This window comes from Amphiura filiformis, chromosome 2, assembly GCF_039555335.1.
Source record: "Amphiura filiformis chromosome 2, Afil_fr2py, whole genome shotgun sequence".
NCBI classification, from domain to species: domain Eukaryota; kingdom Metazoa; phylum Echinodermata; class Ophiuroidea; order Amphilepidida; family Amphiuridae; genus Amphiura; species Amphiura filiformis.
Window position 1 is genome coordinate 23,260,226 of NC_092629.1, and position 27,455 is coordinate 23,287,680.

General features: G+C 36.9%; 1 protein-coding gene across 1 annotated transcript; it reads left to right on the top strand.

Annotated features, from left to right (window-relative positions):
* Positions 1-8,174: 8,174 nt before the first annotated feature.
* Positions 8,175-27,361, top strand: LOC140146001 (uncharacterized). Its single transcript, XM_072167739.1, has 10 exons — positions 8,175-8,533; positions 13,767-13,922; positions 14,851-15,480; positions 18,361-18,413; positions 18,542-18,581; positions 19,089-19,247; positions 19,592-19,819; positions 24,699-25,027; positions 26,721-26,921; positions 27,241-27,361. Exons 2-8 carry the CDS (start codon positions 13,871-13,873, stop codon positions 24,821-24,823), a joined length of 1,287 nt encoding a protein of 428 aa, XP_072023840.1. The 5' UTR covers positions 8,175-8,533; positions 13,767-13,870; the 3' UTR covers positions 24,824-25,027; positions 26,721-26,921; positions 27,241-27,361.
* The last annotated feature ends 94 nt before the right edge of the window (positions 27,362-27,455 follow it).

Genomic DNA, 27,455 nt, shown 5'->3' on the forward strand with positions numbered 1-27,455 from the left:
AGACGGCAGTATTGCGAAGGCCTATTTTTCCAGGTGGTTCCGTTTTGCCCCGGGGGTCCGTTATGCCCCACTTTCCCCTACCTGTTGCCCCGGGGGGATCACTCATATATGAAAGTTGTAAGCATCCGCGTGAAAGAAAACGCGGATTTAGGGTGTTTTTGAAAAGCAAAACGAGGATCCGCGCGGATCCGCGATTAGGGTCTCAAAACACTCATTTTACTAAAAGAAGGGGTGTTTTTAAAGGACGATCCTCGCTTAGGGTAGTTTTTTAAATTACCCAATTAACAGACATTAGTGGTGACATATTTATCAAGTTATTCGGCACAAAAGAGCAATTTTACTAACCAGATTGTTAAAAAATCGGAGCCGACTTCAACAACACCAATTTTAAGCTTACTGATATCATCACAGTCACTGTATGGCACTCTACTGACACATGCAATGAATAGGGGCAAATTTCAAACCAATTCCTCACTTATGGTGTTTTTATATTGTCTGTCCTTGTTTAGGGGTAAATTTCAAACAAATTCCTCGCTTGGGGTATTTTTATTTGAGTAAAATCCTTGTTTAGGGTTAGTTTGACAAATTTTCGACATCCTAGCTTAGGGTCATTTTGAAAGTCAATTCACGCGGATGCTTACAACTTTTATACATGAGTGGCCCCCCCCCCGGGCCTGTTGCGAGCGCAGCGAGCAGGAAATTTTTATATTTAAGCGTTTCTGTACGGTTTTAGCCTTTTTAGAGCGTTTTATTTAAAAGGCGCCCGAAGAATGTGGGCAAAAAATTGCTTCCCCCCTCTCGGCTTGCCAAAAATTGCTTGCCCCCCCTTCGGCTCGCCAAAAATTTCTTGGCCCCCTTTCAATTTTACCCTCCCCAGGGCTCATAATTATTGCACAGCTCCCAATTGCTTTTTCAGAATGTAGATATGAATTTATTCAATTCAATATAGGCCTACTATCGTTTTACTTTTTGTTTCAATTGTAGCTCTTAATCAGAGCCCTCGCAGTAGGCCTACGATCAAGATCCAGCGATCCCCGAGTAAAATAAACCCAAGCAAGTGACTATTAAAGAAAATGACTTGTATTGTAAAAGGCCAATCCCTGCCTGGTTACACCATTCTATAAAAGATTAATACCACTCCGAGTACAAAACTTAGGCAAGCTACATAAGTCACCAACACACCTGTAGGGTAACTTGGGGTAATATGGCACCCTTAAGCATAAAACGGCAGTAACTACCAATCTACGGAACTTGATATCAACTCATATTTATAGGGTTTCAAGAACTATCTATTACCTATTGGCCTATTATTAGTATTGAATGAAATTTATTTTATTAAAATAAATTTCACACGCCTCTTAATGATGACTATTATATAATCAACTTGAAATTGTGACCATATTCTATTATAGTTCCAACGGGGCATTTCTCAAGTAGATCGATTATCAATTTACGCAATCTCAAATGATGCACATCAATAGCAGTGGCGAGATCAGAAAAGGGTCAATGATGAAGCCCCACTTTTGGTCTAAGTTCCTTAGGGAATTAGTCAAGGTTAAAATGTATCCATGTAAATTCTGTCCCTGTCTATCATCAAAGTAACAGGTGTAAGTCAGTTCTTCACAGAAGAACTGGTCAAGCGGGGCTTCCTCTTTAAGGTAAATCAGTGGTAATCGCCAGCATGTCTCAATAGCCACCGGTCTTCATATTATAAACATGATAAACAAACCATCTAAACCAATAAGTATGATATATTATGATGAGTAGTAATTTAGTTTAGCATGATGAAATACCTATTAAAATGACGCATAGGCCTATTCACTGCATGTCAAAGCACGTAGCCATTTGACTTTCTTTCACAAAAATGCGACATAGCCTAATTGTGATTAATACATCCAATTCGGAAATGTACCAAAAATTGTATTTCCCCATGCGGAAATGCACCAAAAATATTGCAGTTCCCCATGCGGAAATACACCAAAAATATTGCAGTTCCACATGCGGAAGTGCGTGACGTGACGGAATGTGCAGTTTTGCATGCAAAACTGCAAGCGGATGTGTGCAGTACTGCATGCGGTACTGCACATATAACGGTAGATTATAATACCTGATTTGAGACCTAGACGTGTTTTTGAGACCTTGACGTATTTTTGAGACAATAACGTGTTTTTGAGACCATAACGTGTTTTTGAGACCATAACGTGTTTTGAGACCTTGACGTACTTTTGAGACCATAACGTGTTTTTGAGACCATAACGTGTTTTTGAGACCGTACGTGTTTTCCGGGCGTGTTTTTGAGACCTTGACGTATTTTTGAGACCATATCGTGTTTTTGAGACCATATTAAACGTGTTTTTGAGACCATAACGTGTTTTTGAGACCATAACATGTTTTTGAGACCATAACGTGTTTTTGAGACCGTAACGTATTTTTGAGACCATAACGTGTTTTAGAGACCATAACGTGTTTTTGAGACCTTTCTCTGTTTTTGAGACCTTTATCTGTGTTTGAGACCTTTCTCTGTTTTTGAGACCTTTCTCTGTTTTGAGACCTGTTTCTGTTTTTAAGACCTTTCTCTGTTTTTGAGACCTTTCTCTGTGTTTGAGACCTTTCTCTGTTTTTGAGACCTTTCTCTGCTCTGTTTTTGAGACATTTCTCTGTATTTGAGACCTTTCTCTGTTTTTGAGACCTTTCTCTGATTTTGAGACCTGTTTTGAGACCTTTCTCTGTTTTTGAGACCTTTCTCTGTTTTTGAGATCTTTCTCTGTATTTGAGACCTTTCTCTGTTTTTGAGACCTTTCTCTCTTTTTGAGACCTTTTGTCTGTTTTTGAGACCTTTCTCTCTTTTTGAGACCTTTCTCTTTTTGTTTTTGAGACCTTTCTCTGTTTTGAGACCTTTTTCTGTTTTTGAGACCTTTCTGTTTTTGAGACCTTTCTCTGTGTTTGAGACCTTTCTCTGTTTTTGAGACCTTTCTCTGCTCTGTTTTTGAGACCTTTCTCTGTATTTGAGGCCTTTCTCTGTTTTTGAGACCTTTCTCTGATTTTGAGACCTTTCTATTTTTGAGACCTTTCTCTGTTTTTGAGACCTTTCTCTGTTTTTGAGATCTTTCTCTGTTTTTGAGACCTTTCTCTGTATTTGAGACCGTTCTCTGTTTTTGAGACCTTTCTCTGTTTTGAGACCTTTCTCTGTTTTTGAGACCTTTCTCTGTATTTGAGACCTTTCTCTGTTTTTGAGACCTTTCTCTGTTTTTGAGACCTTTCTCTGTATTTGAGACCTTTCCCTGTTTTTGAGACCTTATTATACTATCGAGACATTGTTGTGTGTTTGTTTCTTATACCTTTCTCTGTTTTTGAGACCGTATTGTGCTATTGAGACATTACTGTGTGTTTGTTTCTGAGAGCTTTCTGTGTTTTTGAGACCTTATTATACTTTTGAGACCTTGTTGTGTGTTTATTTCTGAGACCTTTGTGTGTTTTTGAGACCTTATTGTACTTTTGAGACCCTTGTGTGGTTTTGAGACCCTTTTGGCCCTCATGGCCGCCCATAAATAGCTGCCGATGTACGCTTCTTCATCACCCACCTGACTTTAGGCGCTTCATTTAAAGTTAACAACTTTTTTAAACTGTTGCGATTAGTTCACAGTGTGATGTGCCCTGAGTAATTTGATTTAATTTAATTATTTAACTTTGTTTACAAGCTGAAAGTATTTCATGAGATGGGAAAGCCCCTTGTAATTGCAAGATAATGGTGTGGAAAGCCATATTGGAATTCCCCAAATTATTGTAAACAAAGTCAGAGCTATGTTTGGAACTTGGAAACCCCAGTTCATTTTTGCACCATCAGAACCCCCCAGGAAGTGATGTAATGTGAAAGGTGAATGTGTATAATTAATCTTGGGAAATCCCAAGAGGCCAAGATTGCAGCAATGTTGTGAAAATGTGATTGAAGTAATGGTTTATTAATAGATGATGGTTTTTTTGCATGAGTACTGATATAAAAAGCTGGAGGCTTTTGTTGGGACTTTATACAGAATGCCGTGGGAGATTGAGAAACTCCACATGTGTGTGATGGTCTTCGTGCTTCAAAAAAGAAGTACATTTTAACCAGTTTATATAGCCAATAATAGCTAATAATTGAGCTAATTTTAATACAGCAACGAAGAAGACAGCGAGCACACAAAAGGGCTCTTCCTTATCAAAGGATTAAAAGTTCTTCTGTCAAATTGCTGGAGTTTGCTGGGTTTGTGAAGGCCACGCATCTGTCAAAAACAGCGGAGCTGTGTTAAAGAAACCTGTTCCCTGGGAAAAGAGTGATTGGTGAAAGAAACACCATTTTTGGAGAAAGCAGCGCAAGGAGATATATTTGTGGAGAAAGCAGCGCAAGGAGATATATTTGTGGAGATAGCAGCGCAAAGGAGATTGGAGGAAGCATCATCATTTTCGTATGAGGATTTTATACGCAAGGATTTATAAATGCAAGTGTACTATGGACTTCGCTGATTTTCGCAGGACAAGTGAATAAGGATATATTACATCAGTCGTCCAGAACATTGCAAGAACTCTAGGATCACCAACAAGAAGACAGCTGGTTAAGTACTGATATAGTAAAACTGTCATTGTGTGATTTTATTGTATACTAGCGGGATACCCGCGCTTCGCGCGGGTCCCCGCTAGATGGGAGCGTTCACCATAACAGGAATAATTACTGAACAGGCAGAATCATTAAAAAGGTACATTTTATTTTTCTAAACCTGTCGCTTCTTACACTTTCTTTTTTAGTTTCTTTTGCTTAGCTTGTGATTTTCCGTTTCCATGTTATTTATTTATTTAACCTCGTTCCCATTATTTTTTAAATCTGTTCTTTCTTACATTTCCCTTCAGCTTCTTTGTTTATTTGCTGCTTGTGATTTCCCGTTTCCATGTTTTTTATTTAATTCTGTTCTCATTATTTTAGCTTCTTTTTTTTCTTACATTTCCTGATTAGTTTCTTTCCTTCTTTGTTTCGTTCCCGTTTCATTTAGTTACGGTACTTTAACCCGTTGGCCTATTACTCGTACTTTTTTGTCCTCATTTTAATTTTATTTTTCTTTATAGTACCGCTTCATGTTGTTTATACAACAAACATCTTTTTCCCGTATTTATTACGTCCTCTCATAGCGTGTCTGCGGACGTGTTTACCCGTTATCATAATCCCGTGACCCGTCCATGTACCTTTTTGTCCTTTATTTTTCCTTCTTTCCGTATTATCATGTCCACTGGTCTCTGGCTCGCAGTCGCGTGGCTCTGCGCCGTTTACGCGCCCATTGGCGTAGTGCGCATTACGCACGCGGCGCCGACGCGCTGCCGGCCAGCTGCAGTGACGCGTTGCTGACAACCGATTTTCATAACAAAAAACCCGTTTTTACCCATATTTTCACTGTTTTTGCAGCCAATTCTTGACCGTTTTCAACCAAATAAAGTTTATACACGTTCCCGTATATTCATCGATCTCCCGTATGAATTTGGCGACATTTGGATCGAAACTGACGGAGCCTTTATAGGCCTACATAGATAGATAGATACATACAACATTCCCCTATTTATTTATTGTATATGCGATATTGTTATTATATGTACCAATCATACTCTGTTTTCAATTAAAGACTTAGATTTTGTTAGCTTAAACAAACAGTGTATTTGTGTTGTGCATTCGTGTGAGTTAGGGGAAAAGGTGATTTTGGCCTTGAGTCAAGTACTACTCGTAACAACAGTGTCTTGCGAATTAATGGTAGTGAGATTTGGCAAAAATAGCATTGACCATTCCATAGCGAGTGTGTATACGAATTCAAATATCACAGATATACTTTAGGTCCTGTGAGTAAAAAGGTCACAGCTCAACAGTTGAGTAAAAAATTACTTAACATTGAGCTCAGATAGGTCACAACTCAGCAAATGAGTAAAAAATTAGTCAACATTGAGTATTTTTTTATTGTTGAGTAAAATATCTTTTTGCAGTGAAGAGGGCTTAAACAACAACACTTTTGTAAAACGTACATAACTCATTCACAACAATAAATCAAGCAAGTTTTCAAAGTATATGATTTGTAGACTGAACTTTTACAAAATATCAAAGTGCTATTTTTCAATAATATATTGATTTAGAAAATGAAAATCGATATATTGAATATTGAATAAACTGAATATCCTTGTTCATCGATTACACATCAGAATATGTGATGCGATCAAGTAAAATCAGTTGGAACTCGGAAATATTTATTTTAAGATATAGCCATACAAAGGAAATATTTCCTTTTGATTCCTGTTGTTTTGGAAACTCTTTAATTGCTCACATCTCACAAAATCCAGATTTGTAAATGCTTTTTTACTATCCTTTATATAAGAAACTTTAAGACAATTTAACATTTCTGAGTTCCGAGTGATTTTGCTTGATCGCATCACATTCCAATATGTCTATAAGAATGTGTAATGATAATGTATACATGTAACATTTATAAGTATGGACCTATAAAGGGTTTTTTTTCACAAATTTCCATTTAAGAAGGTGATTGGCATAGAAATAGTCGCGTAGTCGGTGGGGGGTAGCTTCCCCCAGTGAGAAGTCTTGGAAGAGGAGAAGGGAGGGAAAGACATGGAGAATGAGGGTCTGGAAGAGATGAAGAAATGAAGAGAAATAAATAAAGAGAAATAAAGAAATAAAGATAAGGCCGTATAAAATTAATGTTTTGGTTCTCGTCCAGAGGATTTTCATGAATTGATGAGGGAGGGAGGTGTTTTTTTTTTTTTTTTTTTTTTTTTTTTTTTCAATGTAAAATTAGCATTGTCAGTAGTTTTCGGTCTTCTCCAACAGTGCTCGAGGAAACGATGAGGCCCTTTTTTTTTTTTTTTTTTTCAAATGTGAGATTCTGAGGATAAACCCCTAGAGTACCACAAAAGACTTGGAAGTGATGCTTGTTCTCTAATAAACTTATTTATATGTATGAAGATTTCATAAATCATTCCAAAGTCTAAAAAATTGAAAAATCTAAAAAAAAAAAAAAATCTGACAAATCCCAGAAATTGAGGAGGGAGGGGACGAGAACCAAAATATTAATTTTACACGGCCTAAGGAAAAAAGAGAATGGGAAAAAGAGGGGAGGGAGAAAAAAGAATAAGTGCAAAGAAATGAAAAGAAAGGAATCAGTAAATAAATGTAGGTCTAATAATAAACCTTCTTTATGTGTGTGCCCATTTTAAACAATTTCTCAGCTGTTCAGAATGAAAGAAAGAAGAAAATATTATGAAAACAAAACATGAACAAACAAAATAATGCGCTTCTAAATTGCGAATTTTAAAGCTACACGCCTGCTTTCCTGAGAAAAAAGCTCTTGGCAAATACCAGTTAATGAATAAAAAGATTTAATACTGATCTCATATCAAAATTCCCAAACTTCTAAATATAGAATGAGTCGTTGTAGCCTGACCTGCAACCATTGACAACTAGCAATGCCAATTATAGAAAAGCAGTGAACTTGAACAGGAAACGCTACAACACAACAATGTATGCTATCCGCCCTGTTTTACAAAGAGGGTGATTTAACGCCCAATCGTGCCACCGTAAAAAGGCAAACTTCTGTTAAATGCCCGGATGTGCTGAACTATTTTTTCACTTTAACTTTGGAGCAATCCACTTGAATTGATGATTAATTATGAACTCAATTATTGTGCCGCTGGTATTAACGATCGCTCAAAGCGCAACCCTTCTTCTTGATACTCAACGGTTCCTCATACTGAGACCAGAGTCGACCAATATACTGTTTTTCCGCCGTATGAGTCGTTAAATTGGTGCATTTTGTTCCAGGTTTAACGGTGTAAGTTCTGGCAAAACTATGGCTGTAAAAAACAATCGCCATTGTGACTTCCGGTTTTTGAGAGCACTTTTAGGACACTTTGACCTCTGACATTTCGGGAAAATTACTCTAATTATTATTTATTTTTTTATTATTCTAATAATGTTACAATTAAAAATATTTAAATAATTAATTTATATAATAAATATATTTTTCGGATTTGTTTTTATTCAAGTAAAATTTTTTTGATTATATTTTGTATGTACAAAAAACAATTTTTGTGAAAGGTCAAAGGACAAAGTGTCCTAAAAATGCAAAAACTGTCCCACAATGCATTGCAAACTTCTGATGCCGATTTGGCTGAACGGTGCAGAATTTAATAGTTACTGTTTACATCAGAGTAAAATCGCACCAATTATGTAAAAATCTTTGCAGTATTACCAGAGTGGCTACTATATATTCAGAGCTAATTCTACAGAGTACAAGAAACACGTATTTGCTACTCATCAAATGAAGATTATTTCAACGTTTCTAAATACTACGAGTCTACGTGTTGTATGTAGTGTTCGTGATGTAGAGAGAGGTTAGACCTGCCTGCATGTCTTCGGTCCTATCCTTCAACATACTGACATTTACTGGCCCGATATCAGATAATGTCATAATGTTAAATAAAGATACCGAGTTACAGTTACTGGAACTAGAGAGAGGTAGGCCAATATATGCAATATGCCGTAAATCAAACGTTGAATGTAATAGTATACAAATATTGACTGCATGACTGCTATGAGGGGCACAGTTAAAATTATAGGCCCGAGGTGATGTCAAAACCATGACTATGCCCGGCTATAATTTTAACTGTGCCCCGAATATTAAGCAGTCAATATTTGTTTTATATACCAAATAATATAGATTCTTCTCATTTGATTGGTTAAAAGATTTCCTGACTGACAAGGCCTACAAGCTTTGTAACTGCATAGGCCTTAGGCTTTAATGCACACAGTGCATGCAAGAGCAAGGGTGCAGAATTTGGACCGATATCTACCGATTTCATATATGGTCATTTTCACGGTAAAGGGTGTAACTTTGGATTTTTAACATTTTAATCCGTAGTGTTCTAATAAAGCCACAGAATTCCATAATTTTTGGCCACATAAGTCATCTAGTTAGCAGCTACCTTGGGTAGCATAATCAGCTTTGGGAGTTACTGCGTTCAGTTTTAGCAGGCTTAAATGTACTTAATATTGCCATTTTGAAAAACTATCAAAAACAGTAACGTTTTTGTAAAACCCTGTGTTTTCTTCAGTTAGTTCATGGATAATTTTTCTTATCCTGAAAGTACAGTCATATGTTCAGTAAACACTGCCACATTAGATTTAATTGTGAACGGCCCTGTATTTTTGAGAACCGGACTTAGATATTTGTCGTTTCGGAGGCTTCATTTTGGGCCAGAGCCAAAAATGGTCATCACTCAACCTAAAATTTAGAAATTGTCACAGGAGTGAATTTCTCCTCTGGTTTAATAGACTACTAACCAAAGATTATGAATCGGCAAAAAAAAGTAAAATTTGCCCGTCAATTTCGGACTGCAAGCAATTAAATACACATGTAGCGCCCTCTTGGTGTGGCGGGACGGAATTGCTAAATTTGATGTTATTACATATTTAAAAAAGATAGGATTTTTTTGTTGATGGTATTATAAAGGTCTTCTGTATGGACAATTTCAGCACTAAAAAAAATGTCAGTGGACTTTGCAAAAATAAAGAAATAAATTAAAATATGTGTAAAATTCCGTCCCGCCACATTTTGAGGTGATTTTTTACGTTCCGGAAGGGACGAAAAAAAATTTTTAGTCAAAACTTTCCAAAATATCAACTATTATGGTAATAAACATTCCTGAGTACACAAAAATTGAATTCATCAACTTTGCTAGACTCAGAGCCATTTTAACTTCTTCTTTTTCAGGCCTTTTGTGGTAGGATGCCAGCAATAAGGCTATTTTCAGGGTCTGTGGTGTAAAACATGGCCCTGCCACATTTTGAGATGATTTTTTTAAGTTCAGGAAGGATGAAAATTTTCTTTCTCAGTTTATATTTTGCAATAATTTTTCATTGGAAGTGAAAGAAAAGACAATTTTGTCAGTTTTAAAGTGAATCAATTGCTTTTTTTTTTTGATTTTGATAATTGGACATAATTCCGTCCCGCCACAATCCGTCCCGCCACAATGACATGATTTTTAAAAATTAATGAGCGTACCATAAAGAGGGGGGTGAATTTTATAATTCCTTCCATAACAAAAGAAGGATAGTTGAAGTTAATACCAATGTTAGAAACAAATGTTTTATCCCAGTACTTTTGATAAAAATTCAACAAATGTACTGTGTTCACAAATACATGAAGTTTATCATTCCGTCCCGCCACATCGATGAATTTGCGTTACCGTGGTAACATGTTGATTCTTTTGACTATTTTTCTTGCGTGTGAATGTAGTCTGTAACTTACTTGTTTATATTAAGAACATGAAGAATCCATAAAATAAACAGTCACAGAGCTACAATTTAAAAGGTCTATCAAAATTCCGTCCCGCCACAAACGGTAATTTTGGCTCTGGCCCTTTTCCGTTAACAATTGTTAACAAACTTTGTGGGTGTAGCTTTGGTTCATAATTCTTGGTTATTTCTTCACTTCTTCTTGATTTATAACAGTTGTTATCTTAACTTGAAATGGGTAACAAAAATTAGCCGATTTGCAAGCTTTTAAAATTTTTATAAAATCTTGACTTCAAATAGCCGTTTTTCCGTTAACTTTTTGAAGCCTCCGAAACAAACTGTTCAGCAAGCTTGTGCAAATATAAATAAAAGAGCTCATCCAATCTATTTATCAAAATGTAGCAAAGTAGATCCTCAAGTCACATGTTTTTAAATCGTGGAGATATATATCACCGTTTGAAAATGGGACCCAATACAAACTTTCCGTTAACAATTGAAGCCTCCGAAACAAATGAAGCCTCCGAAACAACAGTAAACTTAATTATCATCTATGCATATCTAAATTGGTGTGTTTCATACTGATATCTGCATTGTAATTATTACTTGATATGTGCAGAATGTCATAAATTTAAAAAAAAATTGACATTATGGTTAATGTTTGAAAAATATACTGATACCTTAAAAAGCCTGTTTCGGAGGCTTCACATGCAAAAAACACCATACTTAACAAATGGGTGAAAACATTAATGTGTGATAAATCTACAATATCTGCCGCATAGAATCATTGATTCAATACACACAAGAAAATAACAGCTTAGATGATCCCAACACTGTTGTTTTCAAAAAAACTACTTCTGCAATGTTTAACAATTGTTAACATGAAGCCTCCGAAACAAAAAAAAATGACTTGCTGTGATAATTTAATTTTTGTCACAACTGAAATTCAATACTTAGAAGCAAAGCATGAAAATTGGTAATTGTGATATTTTTTACCTATTTTTTTATGTCAACTTGTAGTACTTAGCTAAATATTTTACTTTTATGATCACCTGTGTTGTTAACTGAAGCCTCCGAAACACAAATCGCTTGAATTGCCAATTCTAAAAATAACTCCAATTTCTGTGAAACTTGGATGGGAGGTTCCTTTCATCAAGTAGTATTTGTACATGAAGTTAGACATTCAAATTATTTTAGGAACCCAATTAAAACTTAAAAAATATGTTTAAGGTTTGGAAATTTCCATTGTAAATGACACTTGATGTTAAAAATTTTCAAAACTGCAATTACAAACATAGCAAAACATGGTATAAAATTTAACTTATATCTGTTGACTTACTTTGGAATGGAATTTCACATGTATTCCAGCTTTCATGTCAAAATTTTCTGAGGTTATGTAAAATACATTTTTTCTTAGATTTTAACCAAAATGTTATGCAAATGTCAATTTTTTTATTAGAAATCAAAAGGTTTAAGGGGGTACTACACCCCTGTGGTAAATTTGTGACTATTTTTGCATTTTTCTCAAAAAATAATAAAACACTGGTAACAAAAGGTATGTATATTATTGGGGCAAGGAATCCGTTTACTACACTGGAATTTCAGTGACCCAAGGCAAGTGGTTCAGTATGATAGGAAATGAGGTACATCGAAGCGGTACCTTATTTCTTATCATAAATAACGAACCGCTTGTCTTGGGTCACTGAAATTCCAGTGTAGTAATTGGATTCTTGCCCCTATAATATACATAACTTTGTTACCACTGTGTTATTAGTTTTTGAGAAAATGCAAATATAGTCTAAATTTATCGAGGGTGTAGTACCCCTTAAGCCTTGAAACATTATTTTACTTGAATTTAAGTTGCTTCTATGCATGATTTCAGTAAACAGAAACATATTTAAGTGGTTTGAAATTTTGACCCTAAAAATCAAAAGTTACACCCTTTACCGTGAAAATGACCATATCTAAAACAACCCTACCGTTTCTGTGCTAACATCACACACTGCCGAGTCTCCAGGTCGTAGTAATTTGTCTAAAAAGTGACATTTGGCAGGTATAAATCCTTGACATGTAACAGAATGTAAACAATCACTGCACTCACGGCGGCCGGTGAAAGATCGTCGTCAAGGAGAGGTCAAATTCATTGCGAACTGTGACCGCGATAGTCTCAACACTCGTAATCAACGCCGGCCGTATAGTGGGTGCGCAATGTATACTGAGCGATCTGTGTATTCGGGTTGCGAATATCCAATTATTTTCCGGGCATAGAATCAACTGTGCCCGGGGCACAGTTGTTGTATGGCGTCATCTTGATAGAAAAAGGGGGCACAGCTATTTTAATGACTCCACTTTTAACCAATCAGATGAGAGGAATCTATATATGAGGTATATAATGATTATTATGTATGAGATAAAGGACATGCAGAGTTGTAGACTGTATACGACTTGGACTCAAGTCAAGTTTTTGTGACCTATGATTTGACTTGCAACTAATATCATTGACTTGCTTCTTGACTTGGATTTGCAATAAATGAAATAATGGAGAACAAATGAATGCTGTATTTGGTGTAGATGGAATGAAATATTACAGCAACAGGTTAAATCGCGATCGGATGGCCCAATTTGATGTCTGGATGCTCATTACAGCTGCACAAAATAATGTGCGACTTGACTTGAACTTTGACAAAGAGACTTGTGACATGACTTGTGCTGGGACCAAATGACTTGTAACTCAACTTAATTTGTGACCAAATGTAACTTGACTTGACTTGACATGTGAATGGAATAAACGACTTGTGAATTGACTTCGACTTGAGCTGTGAGATGTGGATTCTTTAGAAGAATGATGAAGATCCCGTGGATTGATAAAGTATCTAATGACGATGTCCTAAGTAGAGCAAATGTGAACAGGAAGCTGTTATGTGAAATCAGAGTTAATGAGCTCAAATTCCTTGGCCATATATTCGAAAGGATGGTTTCAAGAACCTAGTATTGACAGGGAGGATAGAAGGCACAAGGAGCAGAGGCAGGAAGAGAATGAAATGGTTATCAAATCTGAAAGACTGGTTAAAAGAAAGGGGAGCTGAACATAAAGCGACATAGCTTCTGGAGATGGCCTATAACAGAGAATTGTGGCATAACATGATCACTAACGTCCTAGGATATGGCACCTAGGGAGAGAGCTCATTTAATATTGATATATTTGGGTTTACCTTGGTTTACCTTGTTTCCTTTATGCTATATTCAACTTCTCTCTCATTATACACAATAATTGGTTCTCCGAGAGAATTCAGACAATAATCAATCTACAATAAATGATATGGTAAATATTTTTCATTTTTCCATTTTCGGCCGAACCGGTCTAATCAGCATCTCTCATACTTTTTAAGATTTCAAGATGTCGGCCACGGTTCAAATAAGTGTATTAATTACATATCTTTCCCTTTATTTCCTTTAGGTTATGTGTGGACTAAGCGGAGGCTGATGTACATGATTGTAAAGCAACATATCTATTTCCCTTGCTTAAAAAAAAAAAAACGATAAGCATTACATAGAAATATCATGGAAAACTCTCAAGACGTACATAACAACAAGGAGCAGAAAACAAATCATGGTAATTGATTCCGGATGTTATTTTAATGTATATATATAATTATTACTTAAATATGAATTATAATATGATCAGATGTGAGCAAATCAATTAGATTTGGTCTGAATTTTGACGTCCTTTGCATCCGAATTGGTTTTTTATTATCTAATCCAATAATTCGCCCAAGATGACAATTATAGGCTTTATAGACTCACGTTAGTAAGGGTTATTAAACATGCTGAACAGTAAAACAATTGAATGTAAGATAATTCTTGCTGTCATATTATAAGGTACATGTCACATTTTCAAATTCAATCTTTTGTCAATTCTTAATGTTTTTATTTAATGTGCAAATTTCAAAGAAAGTAAGCCACGTAACCTACGTTACCATTAGATTGAAAGGAGCAATGCAAACTCGCAATGTCGCCTTTTAGTTCAAAAAGAAATATGTTTTTAAGGAGATTTATTTGCCTAGAAAAGAGTTGAACAAGAATTGAAACATACGTGACATTTTAAACTTAGCGTTACAATTAGATACTTTTTATTAAGCCTATTTTCTAAATTGCCCCTTTCCTACAAATGTAAGTACCTATAATGCATATGGTAGCGCTATAAGAAAACAATCAAGGGACCACCGATTATAACCACCACCTAGAGATGTGGCCCTATTGGAAGTATAGTTACATTAGTTTTACATAATTTACCGCTCATTTTAATTAATATTATTATTATTATTGACGCCCATTCTGTCCCGCCATTTGTTATTAATTCTTCTTGCCGCCCTTCATCTTCCGCCGCCCATTCTTTTTTGCCGTGAGAGTGTATGTATGGGGTCTTGTTATACACGTTTCTGCTTTATATCAAATCCGCTGCAGCAATGTATTATTTAATCTAAGATAGAAAAAAATCTTCTTTGATACACTACAGCGCTCATTAAATTGAATTTCCACAGGTAAATATCAGCTGGCACACCAGACTGAAGTCAATGAACAGCGAGTGGTGAATACTACGACATCTGTCGATGGCAACAACGCTTGTGGCATGCAACATCAACACGATGATAGCGAGCAGAGATTACCGGATGAATACAGCACATGTACCTCAGCATCTTCAGCATCTGTATATGGCACCAACAGCGGTGTAGAAGAACAACCGACTCCAGTGGACATCCAACCGGAAGAAAATGGGAAGAGTAATCATAGTGCAGCATCTGTAAATGGCAACAACATTAGTGTCACGAAACAACAGGCCAACGGTAGTGAAGTTAACTTACTGGATGAAGACAGTTCATGTACCTCAGCAACCATCCATGACAACAGACAACCAGGAGAAAATGAAATGAGTAACAGTTCTGCAAGATCTGTAGATGACAACAACGTCAGTGTCACACAACAGCAGACTGACGTCCGGGAACGGAAGTTAGTGGATGGAGACAGCTTATATGCCCCATCATCTATCCACGGCAACAACGTCAGTGTGGTAGAACAGCAGAATAACGTCGCCGAAAAGTATATAGTTAGTGGAGACAGCTATAAGGCACAAACAATAGTGTTTAACATTGGTAACCACAAGAAGGACGAAGGTACGGTGCAGTTAATCCCCCCCCCCCCGCCCTCTTTCATTTATTCACAAGTCGTTTTATGTCCCAGAAAGTCTTAACGTAATTGACACATTTTCCTATGGTCCAAGAGATAGCAAGAATTTCTTTGACAAAAATGACCAGATGTCTTGTTATGATAGTTGGATAGAACATCCCATGGGACATCTGAAAAGTGAAGTCTTGAGAGTCGTGAGCGGTGGAGCGTGACATCAGAGGTCAATGACCTCAAATTTGACCCGTTTTCCTGTATAATTCGTATTCTGCATGCCATTTATTAACAACAGCCTCGATTTTCACATTTTTGGTGTCTAATGAGAGATATTGAAATTATCTATCAAACAAAACCAATATCAATGAGATTTAACAATGTTTCGACACTAATGTGTGTGGGTAAAGTCGTTATTGGGCAAGGACATTTAAAGTGCAATGACCTCTTAAATTTACTATGTAAGAGGTTTTCTGCTCATATAGACTGTGGGCTATGCTAACCCCCCACTCCCCAGGGGATTTATGGAGAGCAGATATTTTTGGGACCCTAATGCATTGAGGGTGGGTGAGGCGGTGAGGGCGCTTTTTTTTCAAAATAGCCGCCAAAATCACAAAAATCAACATAACTAGGCCAGTGAAGCTCCTAGCAACATAATTATGATGTCTACACCCGTGTTTTTAGGGTCAAGGAATTCAATAGTATCACTTCAATTATATAGTATCTCTTACATTAACAGGGGACCTAAATTTCCAAGATGGCTGCCAAAATTTCAAAATGGCCGACATTGAAAATGAAAATTATTTATATTTCAGTCCTTGAAGGTCTGCAAGCATAATTTTGATGTCTATACCCATGTTTGCAGGATCAAGGAGTCCAATAAAATCACTAAGAACAGCCCAGGACACAAATTCCAAGATGGCTGCCACTGAATTTTAAAATGGCTGCCATTTAAATCAATTTTATCTATATCACAGTCGTTGAACCTCTAAGGAGCATGTCTCTGATGCATTATGCCGTATTGTCGGAATCAAGGATTCCAGCCAATACATTTAGGTTTTGAAATCCGCTTGCCTTTACATTGGCCAGTGGTGGGTGAGGCGGTGAGAGCGCTTTTTCAAAATGGCATCAATAATGACACCATAAATAATCAACGACATGTCTATTACCTAAACACAAGAAGTATCAAAGCCTTAATAGTATAAGTGGGTAAGTGCAATAGCTGTCCTGTGAACATTTGGCAATATATTATATATTGTAGTCATATACACATGTCAGCTACACATGGCAGCTATTGCACTTACCCACTTGGGCACTCAACAGTCGATGTCCAAGGCTTATATTAAGCAGGCACCCAGGCTCTTTTTACCCCATGGTTGCCAGGTTTTGGCTCCTGGTGTGTCCAATATTTTACACTACAAACTATAGGACCAGGAGCCATCTTTTGGACCAGGAGCTCATTTTAGCTCCTGGTCCAAGCATACTTAATATAAGGCATGTCGATGTCCCAACTCCAAAATCCGCCTCACCCACCGCTGGCCAATGTGCAGGCAAGCGGATTTCAAAACCTCAATGCATTAGGGTCCCAAAATACCTGCCTCCCTAAATCCCCTGGGGGAGTGAGGTTAGCATAACCCACAGTCTATATGCGCAGAAAACCTCTTACATAGTCAATTTAAGAGGTCATTGCACTTTAAATGTCCTTGCCCAAAAACGACTTTACCCACACACATTGTTTTTTGGTCATCTTTTTGTGAACATAATGGGTCAGTTTTTGAGTAAGAATGTTTAAGTAATGCACCCACGCTTTTTAGAAAATTTGTAAAGTTTTATGTCACGTCAATTTGCAAAATATAGGTAAAATGCTAAATTTTGACGTTTTTGGCTCAAAATTAGGGTCGAAACATTGTTAAATCTCATTGATATTGGTTTTTTTTGATAGATAATTTCAATATCTTTCATTAGACACCAAAAATGTGAAAAAATTATACAGGAAAACGGGTCAAATTTAAGGTCATTGACCTCTGATGTCACGCTCCACCGCTCACAACACTCAAGACTTCACTTTTCAGATGTCCCATGGGATGTTCTATCCAACTATCATAACAAGACACCTGGTCATTTTTGTCAAAGAAATTCTTGCTATCTCTTGGACCATAACGTTAAGATCAGTAACTAGTAACTGTCAGTCAGTGGCGGAGTCAGGACTTTTTCAAAATTGCAAAATCGTCTCACCGCCCGCAACCAAAATACGTACACAGTGCATAATTAACTAAAGCTATTAAGAAACATGTCTATTTCGTCAAATTTTGCCCACCTTAAAAGTTACCTTTCCCACCCAACTGAAGAATTCCTGGCTACACCACTGAATGACAACTACTTACTTCTGAAGTTAAGCAGTTTTTAGCAGATTTACAATTTAAATTGGTTTTGTACATGTAATCACTTCCGGGGTTACATCAGTGGCATATTGATTTATAAAGGGCAAAATTACAATGTACACATGTGTATGGGTGAGAGTATGAGTATTGTACCGGCAAACACTGACGTTTTATGAAACTTTAAATTTCAACTGTGGACGTTATTGCAACCGCGGACCGTCCCCGTTTAGCTGAGATGTTAAATTTGACTGTAAACAGCCTAAAAATCATTTGGGAGTGCGTCCCTTATTGTTGATATAAAAATCAGTCCACGGTTGATAGGTTAAACTGAAAACACTGCTGTGTAATTTATGTAAATCATAAATGGCCCAATTAGGCGCAGAAAATAAGAAAACACACGTCTCCGTTTGCGGTCCAGCACAGAATCCCGTTTGCCGGCAAGGTGTAGGGGTAATAACTTTTAACGCCTGTCTATCTGTCTCCTTTTATTGACAGAAGCAAGTGGAGCTGCTGTATCAGGAGCTGATGGACATAATGTACAACATCAGGTTGGTAGAGTGAAGTTATGGTGTCTTATTCGCCAACACCAACATGAAAATAGTATTCATAGTATTATAGTGCAAACAAATAAACACGTAATAGACATATCAAGTTATCATTTTTATTCTTTTTACAGGTTCTTCAACATCTGCATAATAACAATTGCCGAATAAATGGTGAGTTTTTCTTCTATCTTGTTCAAAATAACAGTAACACTCCTCATTGAACTCAAAAACAAAGGGACAATGGTCCAATCAGCACATGTTACTTTGACCTTGAATGACCTTAATTGTTCTTGGCTGGTATTTCAGTCTGCGTGAATATAAAATGGGTAATTTTTTTTAATATTCTGATTAAGCATAACCAAGTACTTTATGCATTGGCACAGTAAAACAGCTTTCATATATGTTTTGAATTTTGAAAATTGCTCAATTAGGTCTTGAGATATAAGAATTTTAACACTTCATGATCCGGATTCAGAGTACCAATCACTGCACCAACAAGTATTGGGGTATAGATCAAAACACATGTTGGTCTGACAGTGTTATAATATAGATTGGACTCAATTTCAATAATGTTTATAAGCTGATGCGTCAGAAACGTTGAAGACTGCACTAAAACCTTTCTTATATGGTAATGTTCGGATTTTATCAGAAATGACTTTCTTAACTTTCTTTTAATAGGTAAAAATGAAGTTATAATCAATACCGATAGAACAACTAAAAGAACCGGATTGAGTGCTGCAAGTCATGTTCCGTATAAACTACTGTGTTTGAAGATCAAGAAAGATTTGGATTTAAAGGAGGGTGCATTAAAGGATCTGATCTATATTATTACCGAAGGTAAGAAAAACGCAATATCGGGGAAAATAGGCATTGAAAAATATACATATTTAGATCATTTACCGTCATACATTGTTAAAAGAAATTTTTGTTTGTTTGGCTGGTAGCAAAAACCTATTTTCAGTAAGAAACATTTTTCTTAACAATGATAAAACTTTGCCCATTTTTTACTAGACTAAGGTAGATACATAACGCACTTTGGGACAGTACTAGGCCGATAAAACTAAATTGTTTATTAATAACAAATTAAATAATTGGTGATAAGTACCAATAAATGTGAAATACGCGTGCATACGAGGGACCCTCAACATGTTTTCTTTAGGTATTTTTTAATTTCTTTCTAGATAAGCAAAGCGGCTGCGGAATTCCAAATGGGACCAGAATAAAGAGCGCTGAACAACTCATTTCTGAATTAGAAGAGTGTCAGCTCTTAGGTCCAAGGAATGTTTTGTATCTCCAAAAACTTCTTAATGATATCGGTGAAACTCAACTGGCAGCTGATGTTAACAAATATGCTCAGGAAAGTAATGACCATGTTCTACACATCCAGGAAGCAACCCATTCAGCAATAGGTATGTACAGGTTATCCTCAATCAAAATATGGCGATTCATTTTAGGAAAACGGAGAAATCTATGGGGTATTTTAAAACTGTACCGTCAAACTCAGACTTCAATATAAACTTTGTTTGACTGAAGTTTAGAACAAAACATAATGCTTCATAAAACAAAGGAAAAAAAAAAACGACCTGGGGAGGTTTGTGCATTTATCATGTTAAACTTATCTAGGTACTAAGGCTTCATGATTAAATCAAACGGTAGCATTGTGCGTATTCGGTATTTCTTTTATCAGTGTCTTTTCCCTTTTTTCTCTGTATGGTAAGTAATCAAAAATATAATAACACAGTTAATGAACAAAAATTAGAACTAGAGCTACTGCGGCTCAAGAGCCACGAATATCAGGCGATGGATTTTGACCTCATTTAACCTTTGACCTCGGGTGACCTCAGGTTGACTTTATCATGTTCCCTTTATGGATGCTTTGTCTGAGCCTAATCGTGCAAAATTTAACGTGTGAACTTGTTTGACTTTATTCACGCTCCTCTCATATCAAAGATTAATTGCACCAAGTTTCAGACCAATCAAGCAATGTTTAACATGTGACCTCAGTAGCGTAGCCAGCGGGGGCAGACTGCCCCCCCCCCCCCGACAAAAAAGGAAAGAAAAAAGTGCCCCCCTGACCAAAGGTCAAAGGAAAAAAAAAGGGCAAGGAGCCCCTTTTTCATCAAAATTCACCCAGATCATGGGCCAAAATAGTGTAAAATACGCGCCCACATTGACACAATAAAGCAATTTTCGTCTCGATCATGGGCAAAAATAGTGTAAATTTCAAAACATTTAAAGGCTACGCACAAGATATCGCCTCAATAAAGCTTTTTTTTGAAGCTCCAAAACATGTACAGTCTCTCTAAAAACAACAATTTCATGTTGTAACTGCAATTTTTTTCAGCTGTGCCCCTGAATTCTTTTTTGCCTCCCCCCGACCAAGAAAGCTGGCTACGCCCCTGTGTGACCTCATTTGACCTTTGACCTTGAGTAAGGTTGAGTAAGGTTGACTTGCACAAAAGTTAAGCCTAATCGTATCCATTTTAACCTTTGACCTCGGCAGGGGCGGCGCCAGGGTATTTTGATAGGGGGGGGCAAAACAATTTGTGAAATTTGTTATGCGGCGCGACAGCGCTGCCCGTCGCGCTTGCGCGACGCAGGGGGGTGTCTGAGGGGGATGTGCCCCTCAGAATTTGGAAAATTTTCAAAATGAAAGCACAAATGAAGCCATTTGATGCACCATTTTCACCCATTTTAGGGTTATTTATTTATTTTCCAACCTCATATTTTTATGGATTTCATTCACGGGCCCGACTTTCAGCCCGCTGGTTTTAGGTATGGACCTACTCTAGTGAATCCAGTACCTTTTGGCAACAAATTAAGTTCATGGTACAAATGTGCACGAATTGAAATATGGTGGAAATGTTAAAGAAAGTCGCGCGAAGCGCGAAAAAATTAGCACATTTTAGGCTAAAATGGCCAAATATGAGGTTACTTTGGTCAGAAACCCATACAGGCGTCAACATTGGGGAATGATTGTATGGACCATCGACCATCTACCCTATCAAAATATTGGGGGGATTTATACCCCAGCACACCCCAGGCCGGATCTAGCCTCACGCTCTGGTCGCAACGCAGTGTGTTAAGTCAGTTGCATGTATATGATATGCCGCTTTTTTAATAAATTGGCACGATAAAACGATATGAATGGGGGGTGTCTTGAGGTTGGAAATATTTCAAACTGAAAGCCGAAATCAGGAGCGAGGGGGAAGTAGTCGCCCCCTATGATCACGAAAAAGCCGAAAAGGTCCACTTTTGCGGCGTAGCGTAATGAAAAAAAAACCCAGTTCTGTATGCTTTTTCAGTCAGAAAAGGACAACATTTGCCCACCATTTGCGAGCGAAAATATTAGGTCCTAGTATGAGGTTCTAGTAATTAGGTTCTTGTAAAATGTGGCGTTCTAGTATAGGTTTTGAATATACAATGTGATGGGACCCCGTAAAAGTTGTGTGATATCGGACTGAAAGCAAATTGCTGCATGACACAGAAAAGTGACGTATAGCCATGATTTTTAAAGTAGTTTGGAGAAAAGGCAAGAGAGGCCATGTGACTTTTATGGGGAAAAATTTACCAAAATGGGCCCAAAATATAAAAACCAACAACTTTAAAACCTTGTAGGTCAGCATTCCACAAAGGGCAAGATGTCCGAAGGGGGAGTTTCCTCCTTCTAACCATGGCCATGGAGGGGAATGGCTCCTTTTCTACTTCTCCCTCCTCTCTTTCTCTCCCCTCCTTTTCTCTCTCCTTCTTCTCTTTCTCTTTTCCTTCCTTTTACCTCTTTTTTGAAAATCATAGGGGGCAATTGCCCCCTTGCCCCCCCAATGGCGCCGCCCCTGGACCTCGGGTGACTTCAGGTTGACCTTTTCATGTTCAATCTATATCAAGGATTCCTTCTGTCGGTTTATCTTTTCTGTTTCGGGAGCTCTATTGTTCTGAAACAAAAACGCAAAGGATTAAGTGGGATGGTGTGTAAGTTGACTTCATTGTTACGTTTGGGGCATCATGCTTCTCATTTCAAGAGGTAATAATAGGTGCTGTCAATCACACATATGTCTGTCAATAAAGGTTGGATAAGTCAATTATATGCAACACTGGCGCCTGAAGTGGGCAATCTTAATCATGTCCCTCATTTAACAAGGCAGGATAGGCCTTCATCAGGTCCAAACGCAAATGTGGTGTCATTATGGTCTAATTACTGTGACATTTAAAAAAGGACCCATGCCTCTTCTCCTCTCGCTTTCTTCTCTTTCTAGTCTGTCTGTCTCCCCCCCTTACTATCACCTGTGCCATCTTTTGAAGTATGAAGATATCTGAATTATATTGGATGTTGTATTTCCTTTACCCTTCTCCCCCTCTCACTGTTTTAGCAGTAGGCCTAGGATCCTCTCGTCTCATCATCCCCACTCTCCCCTCCACCCGATCATCTCCTCGTCTCTCTGCCCGCCCCCTCTCCCCTCCTCTCCTCTCCTCTCCTCTCCTCTCCTCTCCTCTCCTCTCCTCTCCTCTCCTCTCCTCTCCTCTCTCTCCTCTCCTCCTCTCCTCTCCTCTCCTCTCCTCTCCTCTCCTCTCCTCCTCTCCTCTCCTCTCCTCTCTCTCCTCTCTCTCTCTCTCTCCTCTCTCCTCCCCTCCCTCCACCCGATCATCTCCTCGTCTCATCATCCCCACTCTCTCAAATAATATACATTTAAAATAGATTTGAGTCTGGCAATTTTGCCTGAAGCAATTATCAGATTACCAATTCCAATGAAAGAAATCCTATTAGTTTCACTTCAACGCACTTCTCTGGTGTTGAATATTACCGAGTTTTAAGGTGTATTTGGGACGAAAATAATTCCCGTTTAATCTCTACATAATCATAATATGACCGATTTTTGCGTGATTGCACGAACAAGTATACGTAATTCTTGGCAACACTGATTACCATTGATTAATGTATATCTACGCTGGGATATTTTCACGATCTACTCCCGCCTGCAGTACCTATACACCCAAGGCAAGTCAATTGAAGCCGTACAATTTATCGCGAATTTACGACCATAAAATTTAGACACTTCTTTTGTCTAGATTAGCATCAACCCTCTCATCTCACGTTTTTCATGTCAGAAATTAACATAACTCCCGAAACCGAAACAGAAGTAACTTTTCTGTAGTCAACAAAAGACTAGAATAAAAGGATTGTTCACACGCACCATGCTAACACTTCAAAATAACAATGAGATCCGAAACCGAAACCGGAAACAGAAACAGAAAAGATGAAACGAAGGCTTGCACGAAGTTTAAGCCAAATCAGGCTCATTTTAACATTTGACCTCACTTGACCTTTGACCTCAGGTGACCTTAGGTTGACCCTCTCTACTACCCTTGCTTCCCTCTCACACTTGCCCTCTTCACCAAGTGGTACTGCACTCCTAACACAGTTCTAACTCCTGAGAATTTCAAAATATTTACCTTAACATTCTTGGAAAAAATTCAAGTTTTTATTGAACAGATATGTCATCTAAATGCTGAAATTTGACCATAACTCCAATATTCGAGAAGAAAGAAGAAACTTATTTTAATCCCTATAGTTGAATCCCTATTCTTACTTTCAAACAAAAAAAATTAAAATTATTCATGTGGTGCTCGTTTGTATCATTTTGTGACCTGGCAAAACTTGTTTTGCCATTTTGAAAAAGTGATAATTTTGACCCATGTTTCAGGTGCAAAAAAACAATTGGCCATGACTCCCAGACTATTATAATTGTGGTTGTGATCAAAGCGAACCATGTCCCATTTAAAATTGATAACAATAGTTTGGGGATTATATTGGTAATGCAGAGTTTTGCCAGAAAATAACACATTTCTTTAAAAGGCTAAATTTAACATTAGTGTTTTTTTTCCATGTATTTTGGTCTACTCTAAACACATAAATGTTTAGACTAAAATACATGGAAAAACACTAATGTTAAACTTAAAGGTTTGTGCATCACGATATGTCACAATTTAATGTTTTTGATCATTAATCTAGATATTTATTAAATGAATTCAATTTTTCTTTTGATATCCTATTTAAAGTTTTGCAAATATCCAAAAATGGGGCATGGCCAGAATAGTGCATTATGATAGCCATGCCCCATTGCCAATTCAAATATGATAGCATAAAGCCCAGTCACTTTGCGCGTGCGGCTTGCAAGTTAGTTATCCAGAAAAGCCTCTTCAAATGTTATTATTATTATTATTATTATTATTATTATTATTATTATTATTATTATTATTATTATTATTATTATTATCATTATCCTGTCACAGCCAGCTCGACCATTCCTGTCGAGATAATACTCAAGGAAAACCAGGAGACTACAATTTTAAAGATGTGGATGAACTGCGTGACTTTATATCAAGAATTGGTCTTCCCCGTCACTGCATTTCACTAGTGGCGGTTGGAGAGGGTAGTGTAATTCTCATCTTTCAAGTACCAAAGAAATGGAGGGTCAGTGCAGAAGAGGTGATTGATGTCAAAACCCACCTTCAACAATTTTTGTCTGACAACTGCGACTGGTTACTCCAGCACAAAGTCACGGGTTTCCACGTTGCAGGCTTTCAGTACAGTCATCTTAGCCAGCTTGACAAAAAGATTGGTAAGTACATGAAAAGTGCTATACAGTTGCGTGCATTGATTTAACAGCAGCATTGTAGCTGTATGTGAAATGCTATTACTGAATTAAATTGGTTGTAATATAATTTTTGGAAGAAATTCCCAAATATGTCAGTGACCAGAGTCTATTTTATGTACATCCCCTATCCAAAGTTAAACACATCCCCCTCCTTCGCACATGAACAAATATAATACTGTGCAAAATGACGCGGATTCCAGGAGCTTCGCACCTTGAAGCCATTACTGGAACCTTTAGTAGTAATGAATAAATATCATCTGTCAAATCGACGTGGTGAACTACAAAAGAAAGAGCAGTTTACCAACCCAAAGTGTAACAATTAAACAAGACAACAAATAAACACAAATCCCGACCGGTACACAACCCAAATTGAAAAAATAAACCAAGGGAATTGGCCGGCATGGGAATCCCACTGATAAATAATGCACTACCTTGAAGCTCGTTTGAAACTTTTTAAATTTTAAATATGAATTATTGAATTATCCATTTTTATTTGTATTTGATAAGAAGCTTCATGACCAATATAGTTTAATGTTAAATGGGGGTAACCATATCGGTTTAGGTTATGGATTGTCTTCAAACCTGCATACAATTTCAAATATCGCCCCATGTATGCATTTATGTGAGAAAACGAGAACAGTTTCAGCGTGAATGTGAATAATTAGCACGATTAGCATGCCAATACGTTGGTAGTGTGAATTGCATTATGGTCCGGCATCCAGAAATAACACTGCCAGGACTGTGCCGTATTCCCTTCGAGTGCTTCACCATACCACTACGCCCATCATTTTTGTGACAAAATATCTCATTTTTTAAATTTTAATTCGACCCTGAAATATATCCTTTTAATTTTGTGTATATCATCAGGTACATTTCTCACTATTTTATGATTTTTTTTAATGATTTTATTTTTTAATTAATTGATTGATTAATTAAATAATTAATTTTCTAGTGGGGGCATGCTCTCTCGTATTTTTTTCATGTTCCGCGTATCATAAGGTCTTGCTGTTAATTTTTTTGCCCTTATGTATTTCTTCATTTTTGTTTTAAGATTATATTATTATAGCGCCCTCTATTAGTTTGGACATATATTTCATGCGGAGTAAAACAGATCGAAATCGAACGGTATGGGAGAAAAATAGATCAAATTCGTCGAACCATTTTATTCCTACCCAGAATGTCGAAGGTGGCCACCCACTTTTCGTTGGTTTTTCCATGATTTCTCCGGAAATATATCGATTTTGATCGTCAAATTTCAGGATGGTAATGAAAAGAATATAATCTATTAAATAATACCTAAAACTTATCAACAATGAGAAAAATCGGAGGGATGATGCTGTCGATCGGATTACGGACCTTTAAAACAGTTTAATAGTGTGCCCAAAATGTGTGCCCGCCACACATATTTAGCATTCTTCCTGCCAACGCAAATGACATCTCCTAAATACACACTCACAATGAGCATACAATTTAAGTGTGTAGATTCGCTGCTGTCTTTAAATCAATGCAGCAAAAGGTGATAGGCCCTATTCTTCAATGTTTCTTTATGAAATAATTTCTTATGTTATGTCTTATATGCCCCATCCATCAACACATGTTCATAAAACAAGTACATATGAATCTAAATCCCAATCTCAATATTAATCTGAATCTACAGCTGCTCCACAAGCAACAACGCCTCACAACGTTGTGACGAGTACTGCTCCACAAACAACAAGTCTCCAACCAGTGGTTGTCATTGCATCCTCAGGACCGAACCTTCCACCTGGAGTGACAACCTGTACTCCACAAATGACAACGTCTTTAACGCAAAGTTTAGCGCCCATGACTCCAGTTCCAGCAACTAAAGTAGCCTCAGGTACGATTCCATTATTTTCTTTTTTCGTTGATGTTTTATAAGACGAATAGTAGAGCAGTGTACATATTAAAACATTTGCTATTAACTAGCTATTTACATATGAAACAAATTTAATTTTGCAGCTTTAGTTGTTAACTTTGGATTTTTTATTGAATTTCGTTACCATATTATAATTACTACTAGTAGTAGTAGTAGTAGTATTAGTGTTATTATTATTATTATTATTATTATTATTATTATTATTATTATTATTATTATTATTATTATTATTATTATTTTATTGTAATATTTTTGTGACCCATATTATTTTATTCGACAGCTATTCGACAGCACCCAAGTGATGCTGTAATACAGATGGAAAATACTCAGTCCTCGAAGGAAGAAGAAGCACCTTCTATTGTAGCTATTAAACACGCCATTAATAATTACAAGTCAAGCTATAGAAATAGAGTTTTAATAGGTAGCAAAACTAAATCTGATTTAGGTACCGTACTTAATTTACTTTATGAGAGTCAAACAGAATCGGACCCCAAT

What these genes read in the sequence shown, in the direction of transcription:
- LOC140146001 (XM_072167739.1), top strand. Translation starts at nt 13,871, where the DNA reads ATGGAAAACTCTCAAGACGTACATAACAACAAGGAGCAGAAAACAAAT. An exon ending in TAACCACAAGAAGGACGAAG is followed by an intron (nt 15,481 to 18,360) that starts GTACGGTGCAGT and finishes TTTTATTGACAG; the next exon opens with AAGCAAGTGGAGCTGCTGTA. An exon ending in TAACAATTGCCGAATAAATG is followed by an intron (nt 18,582 to 19,088) that starts GTGAGTTTTTCT and finishes TTCTTTTAATAG; the next exon opens with GTAAAAATGAAGTTATAATC.